Source organism: Leucoraja erinacea, chromosome 2 (genome assembly GCF_028641065.1).
Source record: "Leucoraja erinacea ecotype New England chromosome 2, Leri_hhj_1, whole genome shotgun sequence".
NCBI lineage: Eukaryota > Metazoa > Chordata > Chondrichthyes > Rajiformes > Rajidae > Leucoraja > Leucoraja erinaceus.
Genome location: NC_073378.1, coordinates 63424327 through 63451734, shown reverse-complemented (window position 1 = coordinate 63451734; position 27408 = coordinate 63424327). Strand labels below are relative to the sequence as shown.

The following is a 27408-nucleotide window of genomic DNA, read 5'->3' as shown; positions in this document are numbered from 1 at the left end:
GCAGAGACACAGAGAGAGGGGCAAGAGGGAGAGGGGGTGGCGAGGAGGAGAAGAGGGAGGGTGGGTGAGAGGGGAAAGGTGGGGGTGGAGGGGAGGAGAAAGAGAGGGTGAGAGTGAGGGGGAGAGAAGAGGGGGAGGGTGAGGAGCAGGGAGGGTGGAGGGAAGGGGGTAGGGGTGGGGGGAGGGGAGGGGAGTTTTAGGGGAGGGATGGTGGGGGAGGGGATGGAGGGGAGGAGTGGGAGAAAAAGAGGGGAGAAAGATAGAGGGGGAGAGGACGGGGAGAGGATAGGGGGGAGAGGAGAGGGGGGTAGGAGGGGGGTGGAGAGGGGGGGGGAGAGGAGAGGGAGAGGGGGGAGAGAGGGGGGGGGAGGAGGGGGAGAGGGGAGGAGGGGGAGAGGAGAGAGGAGGGGGAGAGAAGGGGGGAGAGAGAGGGGAGAAGGGGGGAGGGGAGGGAGGAGGGGAGATCAGAGGAGAGGGGAGGAGAAAGAGGGAGAGGGGAGGAGGAGGAGAGAGGGAGGGAGGGGGGGGAGAGGGGGGGGAGGAGGGGAGAGGGGGGGGGGGGGGGAGGGAAGGAGAGAGGAGGAGAGAGGGGGGGGAGGGAGACCCCCTTTTAATTTCAACCCAAGCAGTGCTTTTTTACCTTAACCATATTTTCATTTTCAAACCACATTAAGGGTTAACCAAAACCAGTCAAGAACAGAGTTTTAGTAATATAGATTTGTTTTTTAATTTAATGATTTGGTCAAATGTAATACTTCAAAGTTTCCCAATATCACGAAACTGTATGGAATTATGAATTGGGAGGAGACCATAAAGAGGCTTCAAGGCAATTTAGACAGGCTCAGCCAATTGACAAAACATGGCAGATGGGGTATTATGTGATGAATGTAGGAAAAATATGAAAGCAGTATATTATTTCATGTTAGATTGGGAGGTACAATGTACACAGAGGCTTGCGTGTCTATGCACACCAGTTATTCTAAGTAAGGATGCAGCTGTAGTTATGGATTGATACAGTTAGGTGTGTGGCGAGAGTTAGGGACTGGTGTGGTTAGATCAAATTTATTTAGGTCATTGGTGATATTGCTTACTGATTTGATTGTCTTACCAAAGAACGGATATACTTTGCTATAAGATTCACTAGACTTATTCCTGGGATGGTGGGATAGCCTTGCAAGGAAAGATTAAGTTGTTTAGTTTTGTATTCACCACAGTTTGGAAGAATGATAGGGGATCTAATTGAAGTGAACAACATTCTGACAGAGCAAAAATGAATGGACAAGGTCGCTCCTGTCTAGGCTGTCCAGAACACTCAGTCTCAGTTAGACATTTAGGAGAGAAATTAGATATGTTTTCACACAGGGTGTTTTCACTACAGAAAGAGCTGGTTGCTCAAGCCAAATCACTGAAAATATTTGACAAAAAGGTAGATTCCTGTTCCACGTAGATAACAGGAATTTGATATTTAGGAGAGCACATTGATGTTATGTGTTTCTGTTTTCAATATTTCTGTTACAATTGATCAATTACAGAAAACAGAGAATAAATGCACACTATCAATGCAAATCATACTGATAGAATATAAGAATTGAGGGGAAACCCATAGACCATATAGATCCTCATCTTTGCTCCTAAACGCATGACTAAACTTCTGCTGCACAGATGCATTACATTTATTCCTGGTATGAAGAGGAAAGTTCTGAGAAAAGTTGAGTAAAACAAGCCCCATTTTGTGGAATTAAGACGAATGAACGATGTTTGGTTTGGGGCAACATATTCCGACTGAGATTGATCGGATTGATGCCGAGATGACTGAAACAGTCCTATTTCCCACCTAAACCCCGGGACTTCAGTTTTACACAACAACCCTTCAAAGAATGTATACTGTACCTGCTATCAATTTTAAGAATATGTACTGCGCTAATTCTAAGAAAAGGATCAGAGACGCATCCTGGGAAGCGGGGACAAAACTGCACAAAACACTTCAAATGACATCTCACTGAAACCTTTATAATCTCAACAGGACTTCCTTACTTTCACTTTCAAAACCTTTTTACATTAAAATCAACATATCCTGTGCTCCAATTGCTGTAGTTCCTGCAAGTTTACTGACTGTCACACAAAGGGGTTCGGCAAGACACAACTTCACACCAAATGTTGCTAGTCTCCACCACTGTAAAACTATTCTTCATATGTATAACCTCACATTCTCCCACATTATACTCCATCTCCCACCTCCTTAACTTATCTATATGCCTTTGTGCACTATATATACCCTCCTCACTGCTATCTCTCATTCTCCAAGCTTTGAGTCAGCAATGAACAGATCTATTACATCCTGTATTTTCAGCTGAACAATATCTGTGAATAATGGTTATCTAAGTGGATGGATTGATAAATGGGACAAATGTTGCAATACTTAAAAATACATATTCTACATATTGTGTTTTTCATTCACTATTGCTTAAAGCAAGGGTTCCTGATCATTTTCGTCCTGGCAACCTTAATAGTACATAACAATGTTATTCCACTTATTTATGAACAACTAATGAATGACTGATATCGATATACCAGAACCAAACAGTCAGTCAATGAGGAAAAAATATGTACAAATCCAGAATCAACAAATTTACCCCCTGGGTAGGCAAAATTTACCCCAGGTTGGGAACCCTTGGCTTAAAGCCTACCGCATTCTACCTGTTTGCAATCATTATTAATTAAAGCACACTCTAGGCTAAATTATTTTGCGAAATTTAATTCAAATCTTGCACTCACCTTGGTCCATCCTGAAAATTTAAGGTATGTATCTTGAGGTAGGTCAGGAATTCCACTCGGAATCACAAAGGAGCCCAAGTAAAAGGATGGCACATTCACTTTGGTCGTAGCAGTGAGGCCTGGAAGTTTCTGGAGCTTATTTAACAGGCCATTTGATATGGCTTCATCGATATTTAATGAGTAGATAGTCCAGTTAGTTAGGGTTTGTGAACCCAGCGTAAGATTGGTTACCAGACCCTGTAGGGAAGAAAGAAAATGACATCTCTTTGCTGTGCCATCTGTCGTGGCAACAAATGAAGACAAAATATATCAGTGGAAATACCATATTAGAACTAATGTATTTAACAATATCACTAAGAGAACATAATGGACACAAATTGCCAGAGTAACTCTGCAGGTCAGACAACATCTCTGGAGAACATGAACAGGTGACATTTCTGGCTGTACAGGTGGGAAAGAATATTTAAGAAGGAACTGCAGATGCTGAAAAATCGAAGGTAGACAAAAATGCTGGAGAAACTCAGCGGGTGAGGCAGCATCTATGGAGCGAAGGAAAAATGCAACGTTTCAGGCCAAAACCCTTCTTCCGACTGATGTAGGGTGGGGGGGGGGGGGGGGGGGGGGAAAGAGGCAGGACATTGCGTGGCGGGTATTAAGTCGACACAGGCAAGGGGGATTGTTTGACCCCCTATCAGTCTGAAGAAGGGTTTCGGCCCGAAACGTTACCTATTTCCTTTGCTCCATAGATGCTGCTGCACCCGCTGAGTTTCTCCAGCATTTTTGTGTACCTGGGATTGTTTGATAGGCTGATGGTTGGAACAAAAGTGAGAGATAAGAAGAGTCAGTGTGAGACAGATTTGAAGAGTTGCAGTTTGTGTATGTAGCCAGAGTGAGGAAAGTAGCGGGAGGAGGAGGAGGGTGGGCTGAAGGGGAGTCCATGTGGGGCCCAGGGGAAGGAAGGGGGGGGAGGGTGGGCTGAAGGGGAGTCCATGTGGGGCCCAGGGGAAGGAAGGGGGGGGGGGGAGGGGGTTGGGGAGAAAAGGAGAGGAAGGAGGGGGGGGGGTGAAGGGGAGTGTTAGAGAATAACTAAAGTTGGAGAATTGATACCATTTGATTGGAACTGTAGATAAGCACATCACCAGGATCTAATTGATACTATACTGAAAGTGGTCAGGAAACTGCAGATGCTTTGGTCCCAATCTTCCAAATTCAGGAATTGTCCCCCCTGGAATTGAAAATTGGTTGCTTCACAATATAGATAATGAAGGCTGGAAAAAGACACTAGGAAATGAGGCCAAATTTTGTCATGAAGTTAATAGAATCCACCATTTGAGGACGATAAGCGAGGACATGGAGATTAATGGACTATTGGAAAAAGTCTCCACTTACAATGCTTGATGCCTGATCAGGGAGAGTCAGAATGAATTATGAAGAGCCAGTCAAGTGGAAAGAAGGGAGAACTGCTAGAGGGACACAGTGGGTCAGGCAGCAACAGAGAGGGAAATGGACAGTCAACATTCCATCAACATCAACTATCCACTTTCTTCCACAGATAATGCCTGATCTGCAGGATTCTTCTGGAACATTTTCATAGTTCTAGATTCCAGCATCTGTGGCCACTTGTGCCTCAAAGTCTTATTGATTTATTTATATAATCAATGTAAATGAACACTGATATTGAATACTGATGTTGAATTTCATAGGTCATTCAATAAGATTTTCACACAACAAGCATTAAGAAATGTTTACAATTGAAGGCAACTTATTGAGATGCACATGAAATTGATAAATGTTTTATTATTAATGTTTAATGTTTTATGTGTCATTCCTATGTATGTCATCTTGTCACTTGCGGCGGAGCACCAAGGCAAATTCCTTGTATGTGAATATACTTGGCCAATAAACTTATTCATTCAAATTGATCAGGAGATTGGAGTCAAAGAATAGGGATGAAGGAACTGCTACCAGGAACTGCTAGCTAGGACGATCAACACAAGCGGCATATATCCATGTTGGTAATTACTCTTGCAAGAAGTCGGGTAGAGAGCAGAAAGTTGCAACGTGGCATTTGTTGGCTAAGAGAGTAATCAAAGCTGTGGCAGAATGAATTAAGTGTGGGGGAAAGCACAAGGTCATCTTTGGATCTTAAATATTTATTTTCTGAGTGGTGAGGTTCACAATTGTGAAAGAACATGGATATTCCCGTGCTGAAGAAGGATCTTACTCTGAAACATTGATAATTCCTTTCCCGATGTAGCCTGCTCTACATACTGGTGTTTTTGCAATATCATGGTCTAGTTTAATTAGAATTATTGATAGGTTATTGCAAATGTATTTTCATTGTAGTTACGTTCAATGTATCTAATGTCCTGTGAAGCTGTGGCAAGGATGAATTTTATTACTCTGGTTCATATCTAGAACAATGAAATTCTTACAAAGGATTAGTATGGGTGTCCAGGGTTATGGGGAGAAAGCAGGAAAATGGGGTAAAGAGGGAATGAATTGCGGAATAGACTTGATAGGATGAATGGCCTAATTCTGCAAGGATCCAGCAAAATAAACTTACATTTAGTCATTTACATGGTTTCAAATGGAGCTGTAATAATCATTAAGTATCTTCTTCACAAAAATTCAGCATAACTGGTTAATATATACCGAGACCATGTGTACATCTGACATTTCTGCTTTTAAAATGGAGATTTTGGAGATCATTGCATCCAAATAGAGATTGTGTTGTTAATAGCACATGCATTGCAGGTCTTCTGAACTCAATGGTATACACTTGAATTTTAAGGAAAATAAACCAGACTGGTGTTTAAGAGTGCCATAACTAATACATCCCAGGAAAAGAATAATATGCCTTGATTTCCAGTACAGGAAGATGATATCAATAAAATCAAAACTGCAAATCTTTTCTTAAAATTATTAAACCATGATATGATTTGTTGAAGTATATTTCCACACATTTCTATAGAAACATAGAAACATAGAAATTAGGTGCAGGAGTAGGCCATTCGGCCCTTCGAGCCTGCACCGCCATTCTATATGATCATGGCTGATCATCCAACTCAGTATCCTGTACCTGCCTTCTCTCCATACCCTCTGATCCCCTTGGCCACAAGGGCCACATCTAACTCCCTCTTAAATATAGCCAATGAAATGGCCTCAACTACCCTCTGTGGCAGAGAGTTCCAGAGATTCACCACTCTCTGTGTGAAAAAAGTTCTCCTCATCTCGGTTTTAAAGGATTTCCCCCTTATCCTTAAGCTGGTCCTGGATAACATCGGGAACTCTTCCTGCATCTAGCCTGTCCAACCCCTTAAGAATTTTGTAAGTTTCTATAAGATCCCCTCTCAATCTCCTAAAGCCAAGTCTATCCAGTCTTTCTTCGTAAGAAAGTCCTGACATCCCGGAGATCAGTCTGGTGAACCTACTCTGTACTCCTTCTATGGCAATAATGTCCTTCCTCAGATTTGGAGACCAAAAACTGCACGCAGGCTGGTCTCACCAAGACCCTGTACAACTGCAGTAGAACCTCCCTGCTCCTATACTCAAATCCTCTTGCTATGAAAGCCAACATACCATTCGCTTTCTTTACTGCCTGCTGCACCTGCATGCCTACCTTCAATGACTGGTGTACCATGACACCATAGGACCATCAACAATATCTGGCCATTCTAAAATTGTCCTTCCAATCAGTGCATACCACAGAATTATTAAAATAAGGCTCGTCGGTCGGAGGGTCCGATACCTCACCCGAAGCCTCGTCGATGGTAGGGGCCCATCTGAAAACTCGGCAGGATCGAAAACTCGCCTGAAGGCTCATTGTGACCAGGAACCGGCCCGAAAGCTCGGCGGACGGGGTAATCAGGAGGTAGCTGGAAATGTCACAGGTGAGGAGCAAGGACCAGTAGGATAGTGAACCAGGGTAATGTCTCCAACGTCTTCAAGGTAGGCTGAAGGAGGTGCCTCCGGAAGACAAAGATGGCCGGATGAAGAGAGGGATGTTGGATCACGGGAACTGTTCAAGGACTCCGGGCTTTGAACTTTAAAGAATGGTGTCAAAAATGGGAGTGGCTGCATGTGTAATAATTGCAAACAGAATTTCACAGTTGCATATGCGATAAATAAACACCATTGAACCACCAATGAAATAAAGCATATTTCATATACCTTTGGGTCATGGATGCCTTTGCCATAATTTATTCTGCCCATGTTTTCAACTAAAATATCAAGTTGTGATCCAGCTTGACCAGTGATGTGTATCCAGATTCTTTTATTTCTTTCGAGAATACCTTGAAATACCTAATGAACAAACATGGGATAAAAAAAGAGGCATTATTACACGATCTCAACCTCTTTTACAGAATTTTCAGCCACCGCTCCCAATATCTCAGTCATTGACAAAGCGCTGGAGGCACTCAGCAGATCAGGCAGAATCTGTTGTGGGAATGATCAGATGATGTTTCCGGTAGGGACCCTTCTTCAGACTAATGTAGGGGAGAGATAGCTTGAAAAGTGAGGCGGGGCAAAGCCTGGCCAGTAATAGGTGGAATAGAAAAACATAGAAAATAGGTGCAGGAGTAGGCCATTCGGCCCTTCGAGCCTGCACCGCCATTCAATATGATCATGGCTGATCATCCAACTCAGTATCCTGTACCTGCCTTCTCTCCATACCCCCTGATCCCTTTAGCCACAAGGGCCCCATCTAACTCCCTCTTAAATATAGCCAATGAACTGGCCTCAACTACCTTCTATGGCAGAGAGTTCTGTGGCACCACTGTGTGAAAAATGTTTTTCTCATCTCGGTCCTAAAAGATGTCCTCTTTATCCTTAAACTGTGACCCCTTGTTCTGGACTTCCCCAACATCGGGAACAATCTTCCTGCATCTAGCCTGTCCAACCCCTTAAGAATTTTGTAAGTTTCTACAAGACCCCCCTCAATCTTCTAAATTCTAGCGAGTACAAGCCAAATCTATCCAGTCTTTCTTCATATGAAAGTCCTGACATCCCAGGAATCAGTCTGATGAACCTTCTCTGCACTCCCTCCATGGCAAGAATGACTTTCCTCAGATTAGGAGACCAAAACTGTACACAATACTCCAGGTGTGGTCTCACCAAGACACTGTACAACTGCAGTAGAACCTCCCTGCTCCTATACTCAAATCCTTTTGCTATGAATGCTAACATACCATTCGCTTTCTTCACTGCCTGCCGCACCTGCATGCCTACTTTCAATGACGTGTACAATGACACCCAGGTCTTGTTGCATCTCCCCTTTTCCTAATCGGCCAATCGACGATAGGATCAAAATGCTGGAGAAACTCAGCAGGCCAGGCAGCATTCCTGGAGAGAAGGAATGGGTCGAGACCCTTCTTCAGACTTTGGTCCACTCTAGTCCACAACCACTCTACGCTACATGTGTGGGCTTAAACTAAATGGTGTGGGGGAGGGATTGACAAATTGAGAGTATAAAGTTGGAGTTGAAGAGGAAGTGACTACAGGAAAAATTACAAAAGATTCTCGAATTAATGGGAAGGAAAGTTCGAGAAGGGGTAAAAGAGCAAAGTCAGGGCCAATTGCAAGTGGTGCGAGGGGGATGTGAATACGGAGGTCAAAGTGTTGTATATGAATGAGCGAAGTATAAGAAATAAAGTGGACGAGCTTGAGGCTCAGTTAGAAACTGGCAAGTATGATGTTGTGGGAGATACATGGCTGCAAGAGGGCCAGGGCTGGGAACTGAATATTCAAGAGTATACCTCCTATCAAAAAGACAGACAGATGAGCTGAGGGGGTGGGGTTGCTCTGTTGGTGAGGAATGAAATTCAGTCCCTTGCAAGGGATGACATTGAAACAGGAGATGTGGTCAGTATGGATAGAACTAAGGAATTGTAAGGGTAAAAAGACCCTAATGGGACTTATCTACAGGCCCCCAAACAGTAACCTGGATATAAGGTGCAAGTTGAATCCGGAGATAAAATTGGCATGTAGCAAAAGTAATGCTGTGGTTGTTATGGGAGATTTCAACATGCAGGTAGACTGGGAAAATCAGGTTGGTGCTGGACCCCAAGAAAGGGTGGAGTGACTTTGTGATGGATTCTTAGAGCAACTTGTATTGGAGCCTACCAGGGAGAAGGCAATTCTGGATTTAGTGTTATGTAATGAACCGGATTTGATAAAGGACCTTGAGGTTAATGAGCCATTAGGAAGTAGTGACCATAACCTGGTCAGGTTTAATCTACAATTTGAGAGGGAGAAGAGTAGATCGGAGGTGTCAGTGTTACAGTTGAATAAAGGGGACTATGGGGCCATGAGGGAGGAGCTGGCCAAAGTTGACTGGAAAGATACACTAGCAGGGATGACAGTGGAACAAAATGGCAGGTGTTTCTAGGAATAATACAGAAGGTGCAGGATCAGTTTATTCATGGGAGGAAGAAAGATTCCAAGGGGAGTAAGGGGCGGCCATGGCTGACAAGGGACGTCAGGGACAGTATAAAAATTAAAAAGAAGAAGTACAACGTAGCAAAGATTAGCGGGAAGCAAGAGGATTGGGTAATGTTTAAAGAGCAACAGAAGATAACTAAAAAGACAATACGGGGAGAAAAGATGAGGTACGAAGGTAAGCTAGCCAAGAATATAAAGCAGGATAGTAAAAGCTTCTGTAGGTATGTGAAGAGAAAAAAATTAGTTAAGACCAAAGTTGGACCCTTGAAGACCGAAAAATGTTAATTTATTATGGGGAACAAGGAAATGGCAGATGCGTTGAACAGGTACTTTGGATCCGTCTTCACTAAGGAGGACACAAACAATCTTCCTGATATAGTAACGGCCAGACGATCTGGGGTGACGGAGGAACTGAAGGACATCCACATTAGGCAGGAAATGGTGTTGGATGGACTGATGGGACTGAAGGTTGATAAATCCCCAGGGCCTGATGGTCTGCATCACAGGGTACTTAATGAAGTGGCTCTAGAAATCGTGGATGCATTGGTGATAATGTGCCTGTGGATTGCAGGGTAGCTAATGTCATCCCACTTTTTAAGAAAACGGGGAATTATAGACCAGTTAACCGGACATCGGTGGTGGGAAGATGCTGGAGTCAATTATAAAAGGTGAAATAGCCGAACAATTGGATAGCAGTAACAGGATCGGTCCGAGTCAGCATGGATTTACGATGGGGAAATCATGCTTGACTAATCTTCTGGAATTTTCCGAAGGTGTAACGAGGAAAATGGACAAGGGAGAGCCAGTGGATGTAGTGTATCTGGACTTGCAGAAAGCATTTGATAAGGTCCCTCATAGGAGATTAGTGGGCAAAATTAGGGCACATGGTATTGGGGGTAGAGTGCTGACATGGATAGAAAATTGGTTGGCAGACAGGAAACAAAGAGTGGGGATTAACGGGTCCCTTTCAGAATGGCAGGCAGTGACTAGTGTGGTACCGCAAGGCTCGGTGCTGGGACCGCAGCTATTTACAATATACAATTTACATGGATGAAGGGATTCAAAGTAACATTAGCAAATTTACAGATGACACAAAGCTGTGTGGCAGTGTGAACTGTGTGGAGGATGCTTTGAGAATGCAGGGTGACTTGGACAGGTTGGGGGAGTGTGCGGATGCATGGCAGTTGACGTTTAATGTGGAGAAATGTGAGGTTATCCACTTTGGTAGCAAAAACAGTTAGGCTGATTACTATCTAAATGGCGCCAAGTTGGGAAAAGGGGATTTGGGGGTCCTTGTTCATCAGTCTATGAAAGTAAGCATGCAGGTACAGCAGGCAGTGAAGAAAGCGAATGGCATGTTGGCCTTTATAACAAGAGGAGTCGAGTATAGGAACAAAGAGGTCCTTCTGCAGTTGTACAGTGCCCTAGTGAGACCACACCTGGAGTATTGTGTGCAGTTTTGGTCCCCTAATTTGAGGAAGGACATTCTTGCTATTATGGGAGTGCAGCGTAGGTTTACAAGGTTAAATCCCGGGATGGCGGGACTGTCATATGCTGAGAGAATGGAGCAGCTGGGCTTGTACACTCAGGAGTTTAGAAGGATGAGAGGATATCTCATTGAAACATATAAGATTGTTAAGGGCTTGGATACTTAGAGGCAGGAAACATGTTCCCGATATTGGGGGAGTCCAGAACCAGGGGCCACAGTTTAAGAATAAGGAGTAAGCCATTTAGAAAGGAGACAAGGAAACACTTTTTCTCACAGAGAGTGGTGAGTCTGTGGAATTCTCTGCCTCTGAGGGCAGTGGAGGCAGGTTCTCTGGATGTTTTCAAGAGAGAGCTGGATGGGGCTCTTAAAGATAGCAGAGTCAGAGGATATGGGGAAAAGGCAGGAACAGGGTACTGATTGGGGATGATCAGCCATGATCACATTGAATGGCGGTGTTGGCTCGAAGGGCCAAATAGAAACATAGAAACATAGAAATTAGGTGCAGGAGTAGGCCATTCGGCCCTTCGAGCCTGCACCGCCATTCAATATGATCATGGCTGATCATCCAACTCAGTATCCCACACCTGCCTTCTCTCCATACCCCCTGATCCCCCTAGCCACAAGGGTCACATCTAACTCCCTCTTAAATATAGCCAATGAACTGGCCTCAACTACCCTCTGTGGCAGAGAGTTCCAGAGATTCACCACTCTTGCATGGCCTACTCCTGCACATGTTATTTATTGGCTATTGTCACTCTAGTCTGAAGAAGACCCAAAACATCACCCATTCCTTCTCACCGGAGATGCTGCCTGTCCTGCTGAATTACACCAGCATTTTGTGTCTATCTTTGGTTTAAACCAGCATCTGCAGTTCATTCCTACACAGTAATAGGTGGATAGAGGTGAGGGGGGATTAATTGGCAGATACGTGGTGTAAATGACAAAGTAAGCATTTTTTCCTCCTTTAAAGGAGGAAAAAATGATGGTAGATGTAGAAAGAGGAGTGAAATCAGAGGGAGAGATATGGATATGGATTGAAGGCGGCAGGGAGGAAGAGAAAAAGGTATAAAAGGGAAAAATGCAACTCGGGGATGGGAGATGAGTGTGTGGAAGAGGGGAAAGGAACAGGGTGACTGGGAGGGGAGTGGGGGGGAAGTATGAGCATTGGCATGGAGGGGGGGGGGGGTGTGTAATGGGGGGGCACATCACTGAAACCGGAGCATTCATTGGTCATACTGTTGGGTTGCAAGCTATCCAAGCACAATATGAGATGTTCCTCAAGGTTGTGTGTGGCTATCTTCTGGCAATGCAGGAGACCACAAGGATAGAAAGGTATGGGAATAGGAAGAGAAGTGAAAAGTGTTTTGCCCCTGTCCCACTTAGGAAACCTGAACGGAAAGCTCTGGAGACTTTGGTTTCCGTGCGGTTCCCGGAAGTTGCAGGTGGTTGCCAGAGGTTGCAGGTAGTGGAAGCAGGTAGGGAGACTGACAAAAACCTCCAGGAACTGCACGGAAACCTTGGGTGGGGCACAAAGTCTTCAGATGTTTCCATTCAGGTTTCCTAAGTGGGATAGGGGCATTAGCAACTGAGAGATTCAGCAGGCAGAACGCAAGTGGTTGGTGAAATAGTCGCCTACTCTACACTTCAACTTTTCAATGTAAGGTTACTTTCACTATTCTTCTTATCTGACACCATTTTGTTTCCATCTTCTCACCCGTTTCCTTTTTACTTACTCCACCCATCCACCACTCAAAACCCCCTCATCGCCATCCACCTAGCACTTGCCAGGCTTTGCCCCGCTCACTTCTTTTTCCAGCTATCCCCGCCCTACTCCATCAGTCTGAAGAAGGATTCCAACCCAAAACGTATAGATCCATAGATACTGCCTGTCCTCCAGCACTTTGTGTTTTGCGAAATACCAATTACCGTTATTTAACTCAACTCCAAACAGTATTGTTTTTTTTTTAAAATCAAGGTTAATTTTAGTGCTGCTCAGTATTTGAACCTTTATTTATCTTTCTCTTATTTTGAGCATAAGAAATAAACAGAACTTATTCTGACATACGGAGGAAGTGGTCGGTCAATTTTGGAGAAGCAGCCAAGTGTTAAGTAAATACTCAAATCAAAATATCAGAAGAAAGCATTGGCACAATGGAATGCAATGTTTCAGATATTAAGTATGTAGATACACCAATGAATTTTGCTTTTGAAGCAATTAATTTTACTGACAGTCTACATATTTACATAGATTTGATTGCCATTCATTAGTTGAATGAATTTGGGCAAAACTAGCTTGATGCTTACTTTCAATCAGTCCAAAAGGTACACAACATGCCCTCATGTACCAAACACTATCATCAGGATGTGGCATTGGTGCAATTTTCTTTATCTATTTATTCTCCAACCACCCCCCCCCCCACCCACCCCCCTACTCAACGCATAATTTTTTGTGTTTGGAAATGCATCCAAAAAACGCATTCAGATAAAGATTTTAACAACAATTAAAATTAAGCTTTTTGTTTAAACAAACTGAGATCATTGAACAAAACAGCATTGAAACAGGCCCTTTGGCCCACAATGTTCATTGCGAATATAATGCCAAAATAAACTAATCTCCAGAACTATTGTAAATAAGAAAATGGTACAAACCTGATCTAAAAGCTAGAGAGGCAAATGCATAACGTTACTTTGAGAAAACCCAGTTGAGATTTCATCTCAGACAGCAATTGAGGGGCAAGAGTACAGGGTGATTAGTTACAATTGGATTAATGCTTAGGTTTAGATAGATGGCACATGGGAAGAGTTCATAATCGGGAACATTGGCTAGCTACAGAGGTGTGGATAAGAGCAAAAAACTGCTCCAATTGAGAATTAATAAGGATATAGGACTAAAAGTTAAGGGTTACAGTCATATAGTTATGCAGCAGGGAAACAGGCCCTTCGGCATTCTGGCCAAGTTGCCCAGCAGAGCTAGCCCCAGTTAATGCTGGCTCCTGGCCCATATCGCTCGCAAAAATGTTCCTATCCACGTCTCTCCCACTTCCTCTGGCAGCTTGTTCCATATATGCACCACCCTTTGTCCCTCCAATCTCTTTTAAATCTTTCCCATCTCACCTTAAATTATGCCTTCTAGTTTCACTCTCCTACCCCGAGAAAAGACTGTGCCTTATCTATTTCCCTCAAGATTTACTGTATATATATCTCCCTTCAAACTCCTAAGATAGAAACCTATCCAGCTTTTTCTTATCTCCAGAATCAGTCACACCCTTGTCAATAACGTTTGCACTCTTTCCTGTTTAATAACATCCTTCCTATAGCAGGGAGGCCAGAATGACAAGTGTGGCTGAGAGCAGTGGATAGGGAAGTTGTAGAAAAGAGTTTGTCAAGTCAAATTAAGTGGAGTTTATTGCCAGAAAATGATACAGACAGCAGCATCACAGGCACATACACTCAGATGACACACAATAATATAAATGATACATCAATTTTACAAGACAGCGAAAAGAGAAAGACTATTCAGAAAAAGTGGATGCATTCGTGATAATTTTCCAAAACTCTTTAGATTCTGGAGTAGATCTTGGGGATTGGAGTGTAGCTAATGTTATCCCATTTTTTAAAAAGGGAGGGAGAGAGAAAACGGGGAATTACAGACCAGTTAGTCTAACATCGGTAGTGGGGAAACTGCTAGTCAGTTATTAAAGATGGAATAGCAGCACATTTGGAAAGAGGTGAAATCATTGGACAAAGTCAGCATGGATTTATGAAAGGTAAATCATGTCTGACGAATCTTATAGAATTTTTAAGGGAATTAGATAAGGGAGAATGGATGTGGATGTGTTATATCTGGACTTTCAGAAGGCTTTCGACAAGGTCCCACATAAGAGATTAGTATGCAAACTTAAAGCACACGGTATTGGGGGTTCAGTATTGATGTGGATAGAGAACTGGCTGGCAGACAGGAAGCAAAGAGTAGGAGTAAACTGTTCCTTTTCAGAATGGCAGGCAGTGACTAGTGGGGTACCGCAAGGCTCGGTGTTGGGACCCCAGCTATTTACAATATATATTAATGATTTGGAAGAGGGAATTGAATGCAACATCTCCAAGTTTGCGGATGACACAAAGCTGGGGGGCAGTGTTAGCTGTGAGGAGGATGCTAGGAGGCTGCAAGGAACCTTCGATAGGTTGGGTGAGTGGGCAAATGCATGGCTGATGCAGTATAATGTGGATAAATGTGAGGTTATCCACTTTGGTGGCAAAAACAGGAAAGTAGACTAATATCTGAATGGTGGCCGATTAGGAAAAGGGGAGATGCAACAAGACCTGGGTGTCATGGTACACCAGTCATTGAAAGTAGGCATGCAGGTGCAGCAGGCAGTGAAGAAAGCGAATGATATGTTAGCATTCATAGCAAAAGGATTTGAGTATAGGAGCAGGGAGTTTCTACTGCAGTTGTACAGGGTCTTGGTGAGACCACACCTGGAGTATTGCGTACAGTTTTGGTCTCCTAATCTGAGGAAAGACATTCTTGCCATAGAGGAAGTACAGAAAAGGTTCACCAGACTGATTCCTGGGATGTCAGGACTTTCATATGAAGAAAGACTGGATAGACTCGGCTTGTACTTGCTAGAATTTAGAAGATTGAGGGGGGATCTTATAAAAACTTACAAAGTTTTTAAGGGGTTGGACAGGCTAAATGCAGGAAGATTGTTCCCGATGTTGGGAAAGTCCAGAACAAGGGGTCACAGTTTAAGGATAAGGGGAAATATTTTAGGACCGAGAAGAGAAAAACATTTTTCACACAGAAGGCTCGAAGGGCCGAATGGCCTACTCCTGCACCTATTTTCTATGTTTCTATGTAAAAACATTAAAAAAAAAAAAAAAACAGCTTAACCGGGCAAATAAAAGGATCAAAAAGGTGTGTGAAACATCATTGGCAAATTGGATTTAATAAAATCCCAAGGCCTTTTATAGATATATTAAAAATAAGGATAACTATAAAGAAGGAAGAACCACTCAAGGTTAAAGGTGGAAATTTAAGCTTGGAGCGACTAGATGTACTATGCATTTGTATTTACCAAGTTGATTGCATTGCATCTCTTGAAACGCATTAAAGTGGATAAGTCCCAAGGGCCCTATGGGATTTATTCCAGATTATTGAGAGAAGCAAGAGAGGATAATGCAGGGGCATTTACAAATATCTTTGTATCCTCTATTTACACAGGCGAGTCCCGGGGGACTAAAGAGAGTCTAATATTGTTCATTGTTTAAAAAAGGAAGTTACCAAAGGATAATCCAGAAAATTATAGGCCAGTGAAGCTCATGTCAGTGGTAGAGAACTTATTGGAGAGGATTCTTTAGGATCGGATTTACTCGCATTTGGAATAGGATATTAAATGACAATCAGCATTGACTTGTCCCCAGCAATCATATCATAAACTTGACTGATTTTGTTGTGGAAGTGGCAAAGCTGATTGATGAAATTAGAGCAGTGGATGTGGTCGGAAAAAATTTAATAAGGCATTGAGCAAGTCCCTTGTGGGAGGCAGATCCACAAGATCAAGAGGAATGAGATCCACAGTGAGTTGGTAGTTTGGATTCACAACTCATAGAAGTCCGAGAGTAGTGGTGGAAGAATGTTATTCTGACTGGAGGTCTGGGACCAATGGTGTTCAGCAGGGATCTATGCTGAAACCTCTGTTTGCGATATATCTTAGACATTAACATGGATGGTGTGATTAATAAGTTTGCAGATGACACCAAAATTGGTGGAGTTGCAGACAGAGAGGTGGCTGTGGGATACAGTGGGATGTAGATCAATTACAGATATGGACACAAAAAAAAATGGTAGATGAGGCTTAAGCTGAACAAGTGTCAGATATTGCTCTTTAGGAGATTGAAGTACAAAGTTAATGGCAAGACCTGTAACAGAAGGATCGTTGGGTTCCAGGTCCATTGCTCCCTGAAAGTGGCAATGCAAATAGATGTAATGGGCCTGTTCCACTTAGGCGATTTTTCTGGCGACTGTCAAGTTGCCACACACACACAGCCACAGGCTCATAAAAGTCAGGAAGTCTTGTGGCAGCTTTATAAATCTTTGATTAGGCAATATTTGGTGTATTATGTGCATTTCAGATAGCCACATTTCAGGAAGGATGTGGAGACCTTGGAGAAGGCACAGAAGAGGTTTACTAGAGTACTGACGCAAGGAACTGCGTATGATGGCTAACAAAAAAAATGACACAAAGTTATGCTGCAGCTCAGCAGGTCAGGCAGTATCTCTGAAGAACATAGGCAGGCGATGTTTCATGTCAGGGCCTCACTTCAGATTTGTAGTGGGAGAGGAGAGAAAGCTGGAAGAGATGTGGGGGCGGGACAATATGGCAGCCCCCCTCAACTGTATTCACCTATCACTTGCCAGACTTTGACCCACATCCCCACCTCTCTCCCAGCTTTCTCCCCTCCTATTACAATCAGGTTTCCTACCCAAAATGCAACCTGTCCATGTTCTCCAGAGATGTTGCCCGCACCACTGAGTTCCTCCAGCTCTGTCTTATCATTTTTTTAAACCAGAATCCTGCTTGGATTAGAGGGCATTAGCTGCAAGGAGAAATTAGACACATTTTGATCATTTTCTCTAGATTGTTGGAGGTTGAGAGGAGAACTGATAGAAGTAATTAACATTATGAGAGGCATGGATAGAGTTGAGAATCAGAAACTTTTTCCCTGGGTGGAAATACTAGGAACGGCATAGGTTAAAGTTAAAATTGGGAAAAATCTAAGGAGATGTGTAGAGCAAGTTTTTTTACATAGAAGATAGTGGGTGCCTGGAGGATGATGTCAGGGGTGGTAGTTGAAGCAGATAGGCCAGTAACATTTAAGAGGCTTATAGATAGGTACATGGAGATGCAGGAAATGGAGGGATATGGATCATGTGCACGCAGAGATGAGTTTAAATTGGCTTCTTGTTTGGTACATTGTGAGGCAAAGGGCATGTTCCTGTGCTGTAGTGTGCTATATAGTTGCTGTGCTGTAGTGTGCTATATGTTGAGGCATTATTGAAAATAAAAGTGAGAAAATAATTTAATGCTTGAGGGGGGTCTGTAGACTTCCATTGCTGAGGTTGTATTAGGATCGTGTAGGTTGGTTCAAGAGTTTCAGATACATACAGCCAAAGTTCAGAGCACAAATGATCAATTGCCTGTTTTCTTTATCTCATACATTTCTCATCGGTTTTCTTATCAGGGGACCTCAATCAGTGTAAATTGGAACAACACTTCCTCCTCGCCCATTGTCACCTCTCTAGACTGTGTGCTCAGCTCCCCTGTTCTTCACAGTCAATATGCACGACTATGTAGCCAGACATAGCTCCAATGCTATCTTGAAATTCGCTGATGACACCACCACCGTTGAACGAATAACAGATAACTATGTGTCAGACTACTTGGAACACAGTACAGTACAGCAGCGGAGTGGCCCTTCGGCTCACGATGTTTGTGCCGAACATGATGCCAGGTTTAACTGATCTTATCTGCCTGGACATGATCCATATCACTCTATTCCTTGCTTCTTCTGCACCCTCCCCAAAACCTTCCCATGCTTCCTGTAATGGGGTAACCAGAACTGCATGCTATACTTCAAATGTGGCCAAACCACATTTAAAAAAACTGCATCATGACTTCCTGACTTTTATACTGAATGCCCCAACCAATTAAGGCAAGCATACCTTATGCCTTCTATCTACTGTGTTGCCACTTTCAGGGGGGGGGGGGGTTGGGCATGGATCCCAAGATCCCTCAGTGCATCAATGGGTTAAGGATCTTGCCTTCAACCTTCCCCTTCAGATTTGACATCCCATAGTGCAAGACCTCAGACCTCAATTCTGATGTGATCATTGTGGACAGATTGGTCTGAGATAGAGACTCAAAGTATTTGTTTGTGGCTTTCTACTGATATCTCTAAGTTTCTGACTTTGTTAAGTGGGAGAGTCTGCACCAATATATATCCATCTAGATTTGACTACACAGAGGTGTTTATCAATATCATGTTTTCTTCATGAACTATGCAGTGGCACTGTGCATCTGAGCTAACAGTAGTTCAGATTTGAATCTTCTGTTTTGCTTCCAAAACAGTCCCCCTCCACTTCAGATGCAACTCATCCACCTTGTTCAGTTCACCTCTGCCCCAGAAGAGATCCCAAACGTGAAAACAAATCTGAAACACTACCCCGTGCATAAACTCCCGAGCCATGCACTCGTTTTTCCTATCTTCCTATTTCTACCCTTGCTAGCTAGTGGCACTGGGAGTAATCCAGAGATGGCTACCCTTGGGGTCCTGCTTTTTAATCTTCTGCCATAACTCCCTAAACATCTTTGTGCATTCACTTTGCAGAAGGTCAACCCTTTGCCTACCCATGTCATTTGTCCCAACATGCACGTAATCTTCAGGTTGCTCACTCTCTGCCTTGAGAATGTTCTGCAACTGCTTGAAGACATCCTGGACCCCAACACCAGGGAGACAACACACTACCCTGAATCTCATTTACTGGTACAGAGTCTCCTGTCTGTGCCCCTAACTAACAAGTGATCTATAATAATGGCTCTGTCTGACTTTTCCGTTCCCCGCTGTGCATCTGAGCCAGGCCCGACACCATGGGCGAGACTGCTGCAGATCCTGCTCTCCCCAACCTGTCATCTGCCAAAACAATGTCCAAAGGAGCAGACCTGTTGTGGAGGAGAACGGCTACAGGGCATTCCTGCACTCTCGGCCAACTCCCTTTCCTGGGGGTCACCCATCTACTTCCTGCCTGTACCTTAGGCATGACCACCTTACTGTAACTCTTATCTGTGGAACTCTCACACCCCCAGATAATCCCAATGTCATCTGGCTGCAGCTCCAGTTCCTTAACGCGGACCTTAAGGAGCTGCAAATGAATGCACTTACGCCTACTCCCATTTTCCTGTTTCTAATCTGCAAATTGCAGGGAAAAAAACCTTAATTTTCTTGAGCCAAAATGCAACCTGGTTCAACAGAGGCTTCTCCAATGCCTGCCTGGCACAAGATAAATATCAATTTCTGCCTTTTGTCTGCAGTTCCAAGCATCCACTGCCCGCAATCATCTGTAGCTCCTTCAGCTCTTGCCATATGTCTGTTCAACTCACCAGGACCATTCAGGACCAAATACTCCACTGCTTTAGAATTGTTGTTAATATTCCATAGTGGTCCAAAACTCTACAATGTTATATTTCTCCCAGTGATATAATATATTGACTGTGGAAATTAATGCCACAGTTTAGTTAGTAAACAGGACACCTTACCCCATTCACCATGACGTAGGCTCTGTCATGAACCCCATTCAAGGGCGATGCCAGCATCATACCCTGCGTGCAATTTACTGGGAGGGTATTTCTGTAAAGCATGTATCCAAAATACTGAGGAGAAATGAACAATACATTCTGATTAGCAAATGAGATAGGTAAAAGTTGGACCAAGTGTAATAAGTCAAACAAAGGAAATAGCAATAAACGCTGAACACAAGCTCAAAGGCTCTTTGGAACAGTTACCAAGGGAAGTGCAATATCAAATGCAATAACCACATTAACAGCTGGGCATCAGCAGGCAGCTAAACTGGCATCACACTTATCCAATTGAGGAAGGCAAATCAGTTGCAGACTTCACCCTACAGCAAAATCATTTCAATAACTTTGGATCTGACGCAGACCAAGGAAAGCCTTACTGATGCATTTCAAGAACAGAGCCACAGAATAAATTGATATATCAAGGGAAAAAATATACTTTTAAACATTTAAGATTAAAATTCCCTTAATCTATAAAGAAGATCAGATTGAGAAATACAAAATGGGTTAAAGCTGCACTCGGAGGATCAATTTAGTGAATGTTTATTTATTTAGAAAATGATTGGGTGGCGGTTCTGAACACTAAAAATAGTTGTGTTAATATTTGAAATAAAACTAAGTACAAAGTGTGATAGCAAACTTGGTACATCCACAGCTCAGCTACAAATTATGGCGTGATAAAGTGCAGAATATTCAAAGGACAGTATAGGACTATAGGAAGAGCACTGTCAGTTTCAAGTTGTGAGGCTAAACAAGATTGGAGATGAGAATGATTAAGATACAAAGGGATCTGAAAATAAAGAATAGAATATTTTCTATGTTTCTATGAAACTAACCAACAGAGCAGCACATTAGCGCAAGGACAGCACAGTAGCACGACTGGTAGAGCTGCTGCCTGGTAAGGGTTGGGGGAGGAAGAATTAGCTACATTTTGAATTGAGACTTTGTAGCAGTTTGTTATTTGCTCACTTTCCGCAGGTGCTGTCTGACTAGCTCGGTGTTTCAGCACATTCTGTGTTTATTTTTGATTTTCCAGTATCTGTAGTTTTGTTTAAAATGGTCACTTTAAAGGACTAAGGCAGAATTGCAGAAGGATTTAGGTAGGAAATTCCAGAGTTTTGGATCTACTCAACTAAGGGCATGGTCAAAATCTGACGAAAATTTCTGATCAATCAACACCAATCAGGCTTTGTGAGCCGAAGGGCCTGTTCCTGTTCTGTGCTCTTCTATATCTGGAGAAGAAGCAAGGTCTTAATGCTGTGGCTGCTGATGAAAAAAAAAGATTAAAATGCCATATATGGGTGGGTAATATTTGTGCAGTAGCGTTGTGTACTCTTGTTCACGGGCGCTGGATATTATTTGTGTGTGGGGCGGATGTTTATGCCAAGGTGTGATGTTTCTGTGACGGGAACAATGTCTATATAGAGGAAGTTCTGGTTGTGGGGCGTGGTAGGAGATGTGTGTACAGTAGCCATTCCTTATTTGAAGTTATGATTTTAACAAATATCAGTGTTCAGTATGTCATAGCTAAAAAATCTGCTAATACTACACAGTCTATCTAGTCTGTGTGGTTGGGTGCGGTAACTTCTGTATTTGCATATTTTTATCTTATTGAATCGTGCTTTGATCAGAAGTGATTTAAACAGTACGAATGTTCCGTGAATTTATGAACTCATAAATTTCTTACACGTTGAAATATTTTTTGGAATCTTGACCCACTATAGCAAATCAAAATTTATAAGTTGTATGAAAAGATGCTTTTTTCCCCTCTGTACTTCATGACTTGGAGGAAATTTAGTAGTAAATATTTAAGGTCAAAGCTTTAAATCCAAGCATAGGCATTGTTTTTATAAAGGTACTGGCTGCCGATAGTGAAGCACTAAGAGATTTTAGGTGCAAGTCTAAAGTCTAAATGATTAATTTGGAGTATCTGACTTTAATATAATTAGGTGTACAGCAAGAAGTGGTTCTTGTTGCTTAATTTTCTCATGTGTTTAATTTTATCTCAGGAAATCAAAAGGTGACTAAAGAAACAACATGTTGAATTTGTTTATAAGCCCCTACTCTTTATCTCTGTGATTATCTTTCTTTCGGGGTCAAGGAAAGAGCATTCACGTCGCGGCCCTGTTTCCACCAATCTTTCCACCACCACACACAAGAAGCAACAAGACACCATTGAATGCAGATGCCGCGAAGTGTGTTCAGCTCTGGCTGAACAACTTCTAATCTTGTGAGTGGACTCAATAAGATCTTTCTTTCTATCATGTCTTGTTTTACTGATATAATAAATACTGTTGAGATGGTGCCAGAAGAACAAAGATACCACTATCGTACACTATAATTCTAGATAATGTTGTGAATTATGGGAGAATCTTGTGGGAGGTGTAGAGAGGGGAGGAGGGAAGTGGAAAGGATGGCAGGGAAAACTGAACTTGGCACAGCAGGGTGCTGAGTAATTTGATTTTTCATTTTGGGAAATTTGTGATGATTTTGTTCAACACTCTGATTTTTGATTTAACAAAAGAAAGTGGTTTGGAAATGACAAAGGATGACTAATTCACTACGGTATCAACATAATCCCTTGAACTTCTAAGCAGAGCCACAATGGATTCATTCGTTTTGAGAAAGAAACAATATCATTTTGAAACCAGACGGTGCACAATTAATGTTACATTTGAGAGAATCTGAGAAATTATCTGCAGACTTCAAATGAAACAGCACTGTGACAGAGCTTGTGACTTTCCCTTCAACAACCTAATGCGCTCCTTCCCAATTTCTGGGAGCAGCCAGGAAGTGGGCTGCAAAGGATTGAAACTGTGCCGTGAGGGGGCCAAAAGCTTTAAAAAAAAAAAGGAAAATTTCAGCGATAGTTGTTGAAACGATTGGCACGCAACCTTGCAGCCGTTGTGCAGGTTTCAGCCCACAAGGTGCAGGCAAGTAGACTAATAATAATAATAATAATAAATTTATTTATGGGCGCCTTTCAAGAGTCTCAAGGACACCTTACAAACATTTAGCAAGTAGAGGAAAAACATGTAAGCGGAATGAAATAAATAGTAGAGACATGACTAGTACACAAATTAAAGACAGAAATTCAGTTCAAAACACAATATGAGGCAATTCAAGCACAGATTAAAAGGGAGGGGGACGTGGGGCTAAGGATAGGCAGAGGTGAAGAGATGGGTCGAGGCGGGACTGGAAGATGGTGAGGGACACGGAATTGCGGATCAGTTGGGGGAGGGAGTTCCAGAGCCTGGGAGCTGCCCTGGAGAAGGCTCTGTCCCCAAAACTGCAGAGGTTGGACTTGTGGATGGAGTGGAGACCGGCTGATGTGGATCTGAGGGACCGTGAGGGTTGGTAGGGCGAGAGGAGGTCAGTGAGATATGGGGGGGGGGGGGGGGGGGGGGCAGATGATGGAGGGCTTTGTAGGTGAGGACCAGGATTTTGTAAGTGATCCGGTGGGAGATGGGAAGCCAGTGAAGTTGTTTGAGGTCTGGAGTGATGTGATGCCAGGATTGGGTGTGGGTGATGAGTCGGGCGGCTGCGTTCTGGACCAGTTGGAGTCGGTTGATGCAGGTGGAGCTGATGCCAAGGAGAAGTGAGTTGCAGTGGTATTCAATGTCATCACAATATACATTATGTGTTTTTCATTTTGTGTTTTAATTTTGTTTAGAATCATTGCAATTCATTTTTAATTAATGTTTTAATTTTTTGATTAATAAACAAAAATATATATTTTTGAAAACACAAGTAATTTTGACAGATTTATCAATTGAATAAAAAATGTAGGAAGCCATTGACCGAGAGCATAATATATTCATGTCTGTTTGATATTTTGTTTATATTCCACTAAGAGCTGGAAAGCGTGCAGAAGAGATTTGCTAGGATGTTGCCAGACTTCAAGGATCTGAGCTAAAGGGAGAGGTTGAGCAGGCTGGGACTTTATTACTTGGACGAGGGAGATCTTATTGAAGTGTATAAGATCATAAGGGGAATAGGTAGGGTGATTGCACAGAGTATTATACACAGCGTAGAAACAGAGGACATAGTTTTAACGTGAGAGAGAAAATATTTAATAGGAACCTGAGAAGCAACATTTTCAATCACAGGATGGTGAGCTGCCAGAAAAGGGAATTGAGGGAGGTAAATTAACAACATTTAAAAGACACTTGGACGGGTACATGAATATGAAAGGTTCAGTCAGGTAGGGATTAAATGTGGGCAAATGGGACTACCTTAGATGGAGCATCGTGGTCGGCATGGACGAGTTGGGCTGAAGGGCCTGTTTCTGAGATATATGACTCTATGGTTCTAAGGGACTGGAGTTGAAATTTGCTGGATACCGCCAAAATGTAGAGACTCTCTGCGTGCTTCCCAGAAGAGGATCTGCATACATTTGTCTCACACATTTACTTGTGTTTGATTATAGTCTGTTTAGTATGATTTGACTAGATAGCACAGAAATTAAACTTTTCACTGTATCTTGGTAGACGTGACAGTACAAAACTAAACTGAACTAAAATAATCAACCAGTGATTAGTTATTTAAAAAGGCAGTCAGCGGTTTACAACATGTATAGGAATATAGTTTTAACTGGTTAAATAATACTGAATGGAGATAAAACTGTTAGTCCAATCATTTTTAGATCTGAGACTTTGAAATGAAATAAATGAATTACTATATAATCATATGATACGAATATAACATCTTACAGAACATAGAACAGTACAGCACAATAACGGGGCATTCTTCCCACAATGTTAGTGCCGAGCAGGATGCCAACCTAGAAACAAAATGCAGGAATAACTTCACAGGTCAGGCAGCATCTCTGGAGAAAAGGAATAGGTAACGTTTCGGGTCAGAAGAAGGGTTTTCTCCAAAGGCGCTGCCTGACCCTGCAGAGTTATTCCAGCGTTTTGTGTCTATCTTTGGTATAAATCAGCATCTACAGTTCCTTCCTACATATGATGGGATTAACGGGTCCCTTTCAGAATGGCAGGCAGTGACTAGTGGGGTACCACAAGGCTCGGTGCTGGGACCACAGCTATTTACATTATATAAATGATTTAGATGAAGGGATTACAAGTAACATTAGCAAATTTGCAGATGACACAAGGCTGGGTGGCAGTGTGAACTGTGAGTAGGATGCTATGAAAATGCAGGGTGGCTTGGACAGGTTGGGTGAGTGGGCAGATGCATGGCAGATGCAGTTTAATGTGGATAAATGTGACATTATCCACTTTGGTGGCAAAAACAGGAAGGCAGATTATTATCTAAATGGTGTCAAGTTGGGAAAAGGGGAAGTACAATAGGATCTGGGGATCCATGTTCATCAGTCAATGAAAATAAGCATGCAGGTACAGCAGGCAGTGAAGAATGTGAATGGCATGTTGGCCTTCATAACAAGAGGAGTATAGAAGCTAAGAGGTCCTTCTGCAGTTGTACAGGGTCCTCGTGACACCACACCTGGAGTATTGTGTGCAGTTTTGGTCTCCAAATTTGAGGAAGGACATTCTTGCAATTGAGGGAGTGCAGAGTAGGTTCACAAGGTTAATTCCTGGGATGGCGGGACTGTCATATGCTGAGAGAATGAAGCGGCTGGGCTTGTATACTCTGAAATTTAGAAGGATGAGAGGATATCTTATCGAAACATATAAGATTATTAATGAGAGATATGCTTCTGAAGAAGGGTTTCGGTCCGAAACGTTGCCTATTTCCTTCGCTCCATAGATGCTGCTGCACCCGCTGAGTTTCTCCAGCATTTTTGTGTACCTAAGATTATTAACGGTTTGGACATGCTAGAGGCAGGAAACATGTTCATGATGTTGGGGGAGTCCAGAACCAAGGGCCACAGTTTAAGAATAAGGGATTAGCCATTTAGAACGGAGATGAGAAAACACTTTTTTACACAGAGTTGTGAGTCTGTGGAATTCTCTGCCTCAGAGGACGGTGGAGACCAGTTCTCTGGATACTTTCAAGAGAGAGCTAGATAGGGCTCTTGAAGATAGCGGTCAGGGGATATGGGGAGAAGGCAGGAACGGGGTATTGATTGTGGATGATCAGCCATGATCACATTGAATGACGGTGCTGACTCAAAGGGCCAACTCCTGCACCTATTGTCTATTGATGCCGTTCAACTGATTTCATCTGCCAGTAGATGACCCATGTCCCTCTATTCCCTGCACCTCCATTGCCCATCTAACAGCTTCTTAAACATCACTATTGTATCTGTTTTCACCACCACCCCCGGCAATGCATTCCAGGCCCACACAACTCTCCTTGCAAAAAACCTTCCCTGCATATCTCAATTAAACTCACACCGTATAGCTATGCCCTCTAGTGTTAAGACATTACCTGTCATCTACCCTATCTTAGCCTCTCATTATTTTATATACTTCTATCAAGTCTCACCGTAACTTTCAAACAATCCAAGTCTATCCACCATCTCCGTGTGGCTGAAACCCTCTAATCCAGGCAACATTCTGGTAAATCTCCACTGCACCCTCTCCAATGTTTCCACATCTCTCATGTAATCGGATGACCAGAACTGCATGCAATACTCCAAATGTGGCCTAATCAAAGTCCTACAGAGCTGCATCATGACTTCCTGACTCTTATTGAAGCAAATATGAAGGAGATGGCAGTTAGAAGAATGGAATTTAGTCCTTACAGCAGACCATGTATGTGAGGCAGTATAGTCAATATCTTTGTTTAAGAAGGAACTGCAGATGCTGGAAAAGCGAAGGTACACAAAAAAGCTGGAGAAACTCAGTGGGTGCAGCAGCATCTATGGAGCGAAGGAAATTGGCAACGTTTCGGGCCGAAACCCTTCTTCAGATATCAATATCTTTACTTGAGTCATTGGGTAACACTTGAAAGGTTGCAAACCACTGCAAAATTCCCCAGTTTTGTAGCTTAATTGTGGCCTGTGGCCTAATGTGTAGGGGGTAGATGCAAAAGTGTGAACGGGTGATATATAGTCTGCGTATACTTCATGGGCTGAAGGGACTGTTTCCATGCTGTATGTCTAAACTAAAACTATTAAACATGCAATAATAATTAAATTTTAAAAGCACATATTTTAGACTTGAAATGGGAAAGTCAACATTTAAAATGCTCAAATAATTGAAATTATTGCTAAAAATGTTATAAAAACTTGCAGCTTAATATTTCTCACAACAGCAGTCCTCATACAAACGAATGGGTATTAGATGTTGTGGCAGTTCTAATGTGGCACAAGGTCGAGAAGCAGACTCTAGGTTGAAAATACAAGGAATTCACGCATGCTTCTTGCCCATTACTGGACCCCATTCAAAGTACATTCACAGGGGAGTCCCAAGCTACGAA

General features: G+C 42.7%; 1 protein-coding gene across 1 annotated transcript in view; it reads right to left on the bottom strand.

Moving 5' to 3' along the window:
- The window catches only part of LOC129710798 (beta-galactosidase-like), an 85578-nt gene that overhangs the window by 20743 nt on the left and 37427 nt on the right, over window positions 1-27408 (bottom strand). Inside the window, exons 13-15 of the mRNA XM_055658053.1 lie at window positions 20023-20136; window positions 6949-7080; window positions 2776-3012 (exon numbers count right to left, since the gene is read on the bottom strand). Coding sequence (XP_055514028.1) covers window positions 2776-3012; window positions 6949-7080; window positions 20023-20136 — 483 coding nt within the window. The remainder of the gene's footprint in view (window positions 1-2775; window positions 3013-6948; window positions 7081-20022; window positions 20137-27408) is intronic.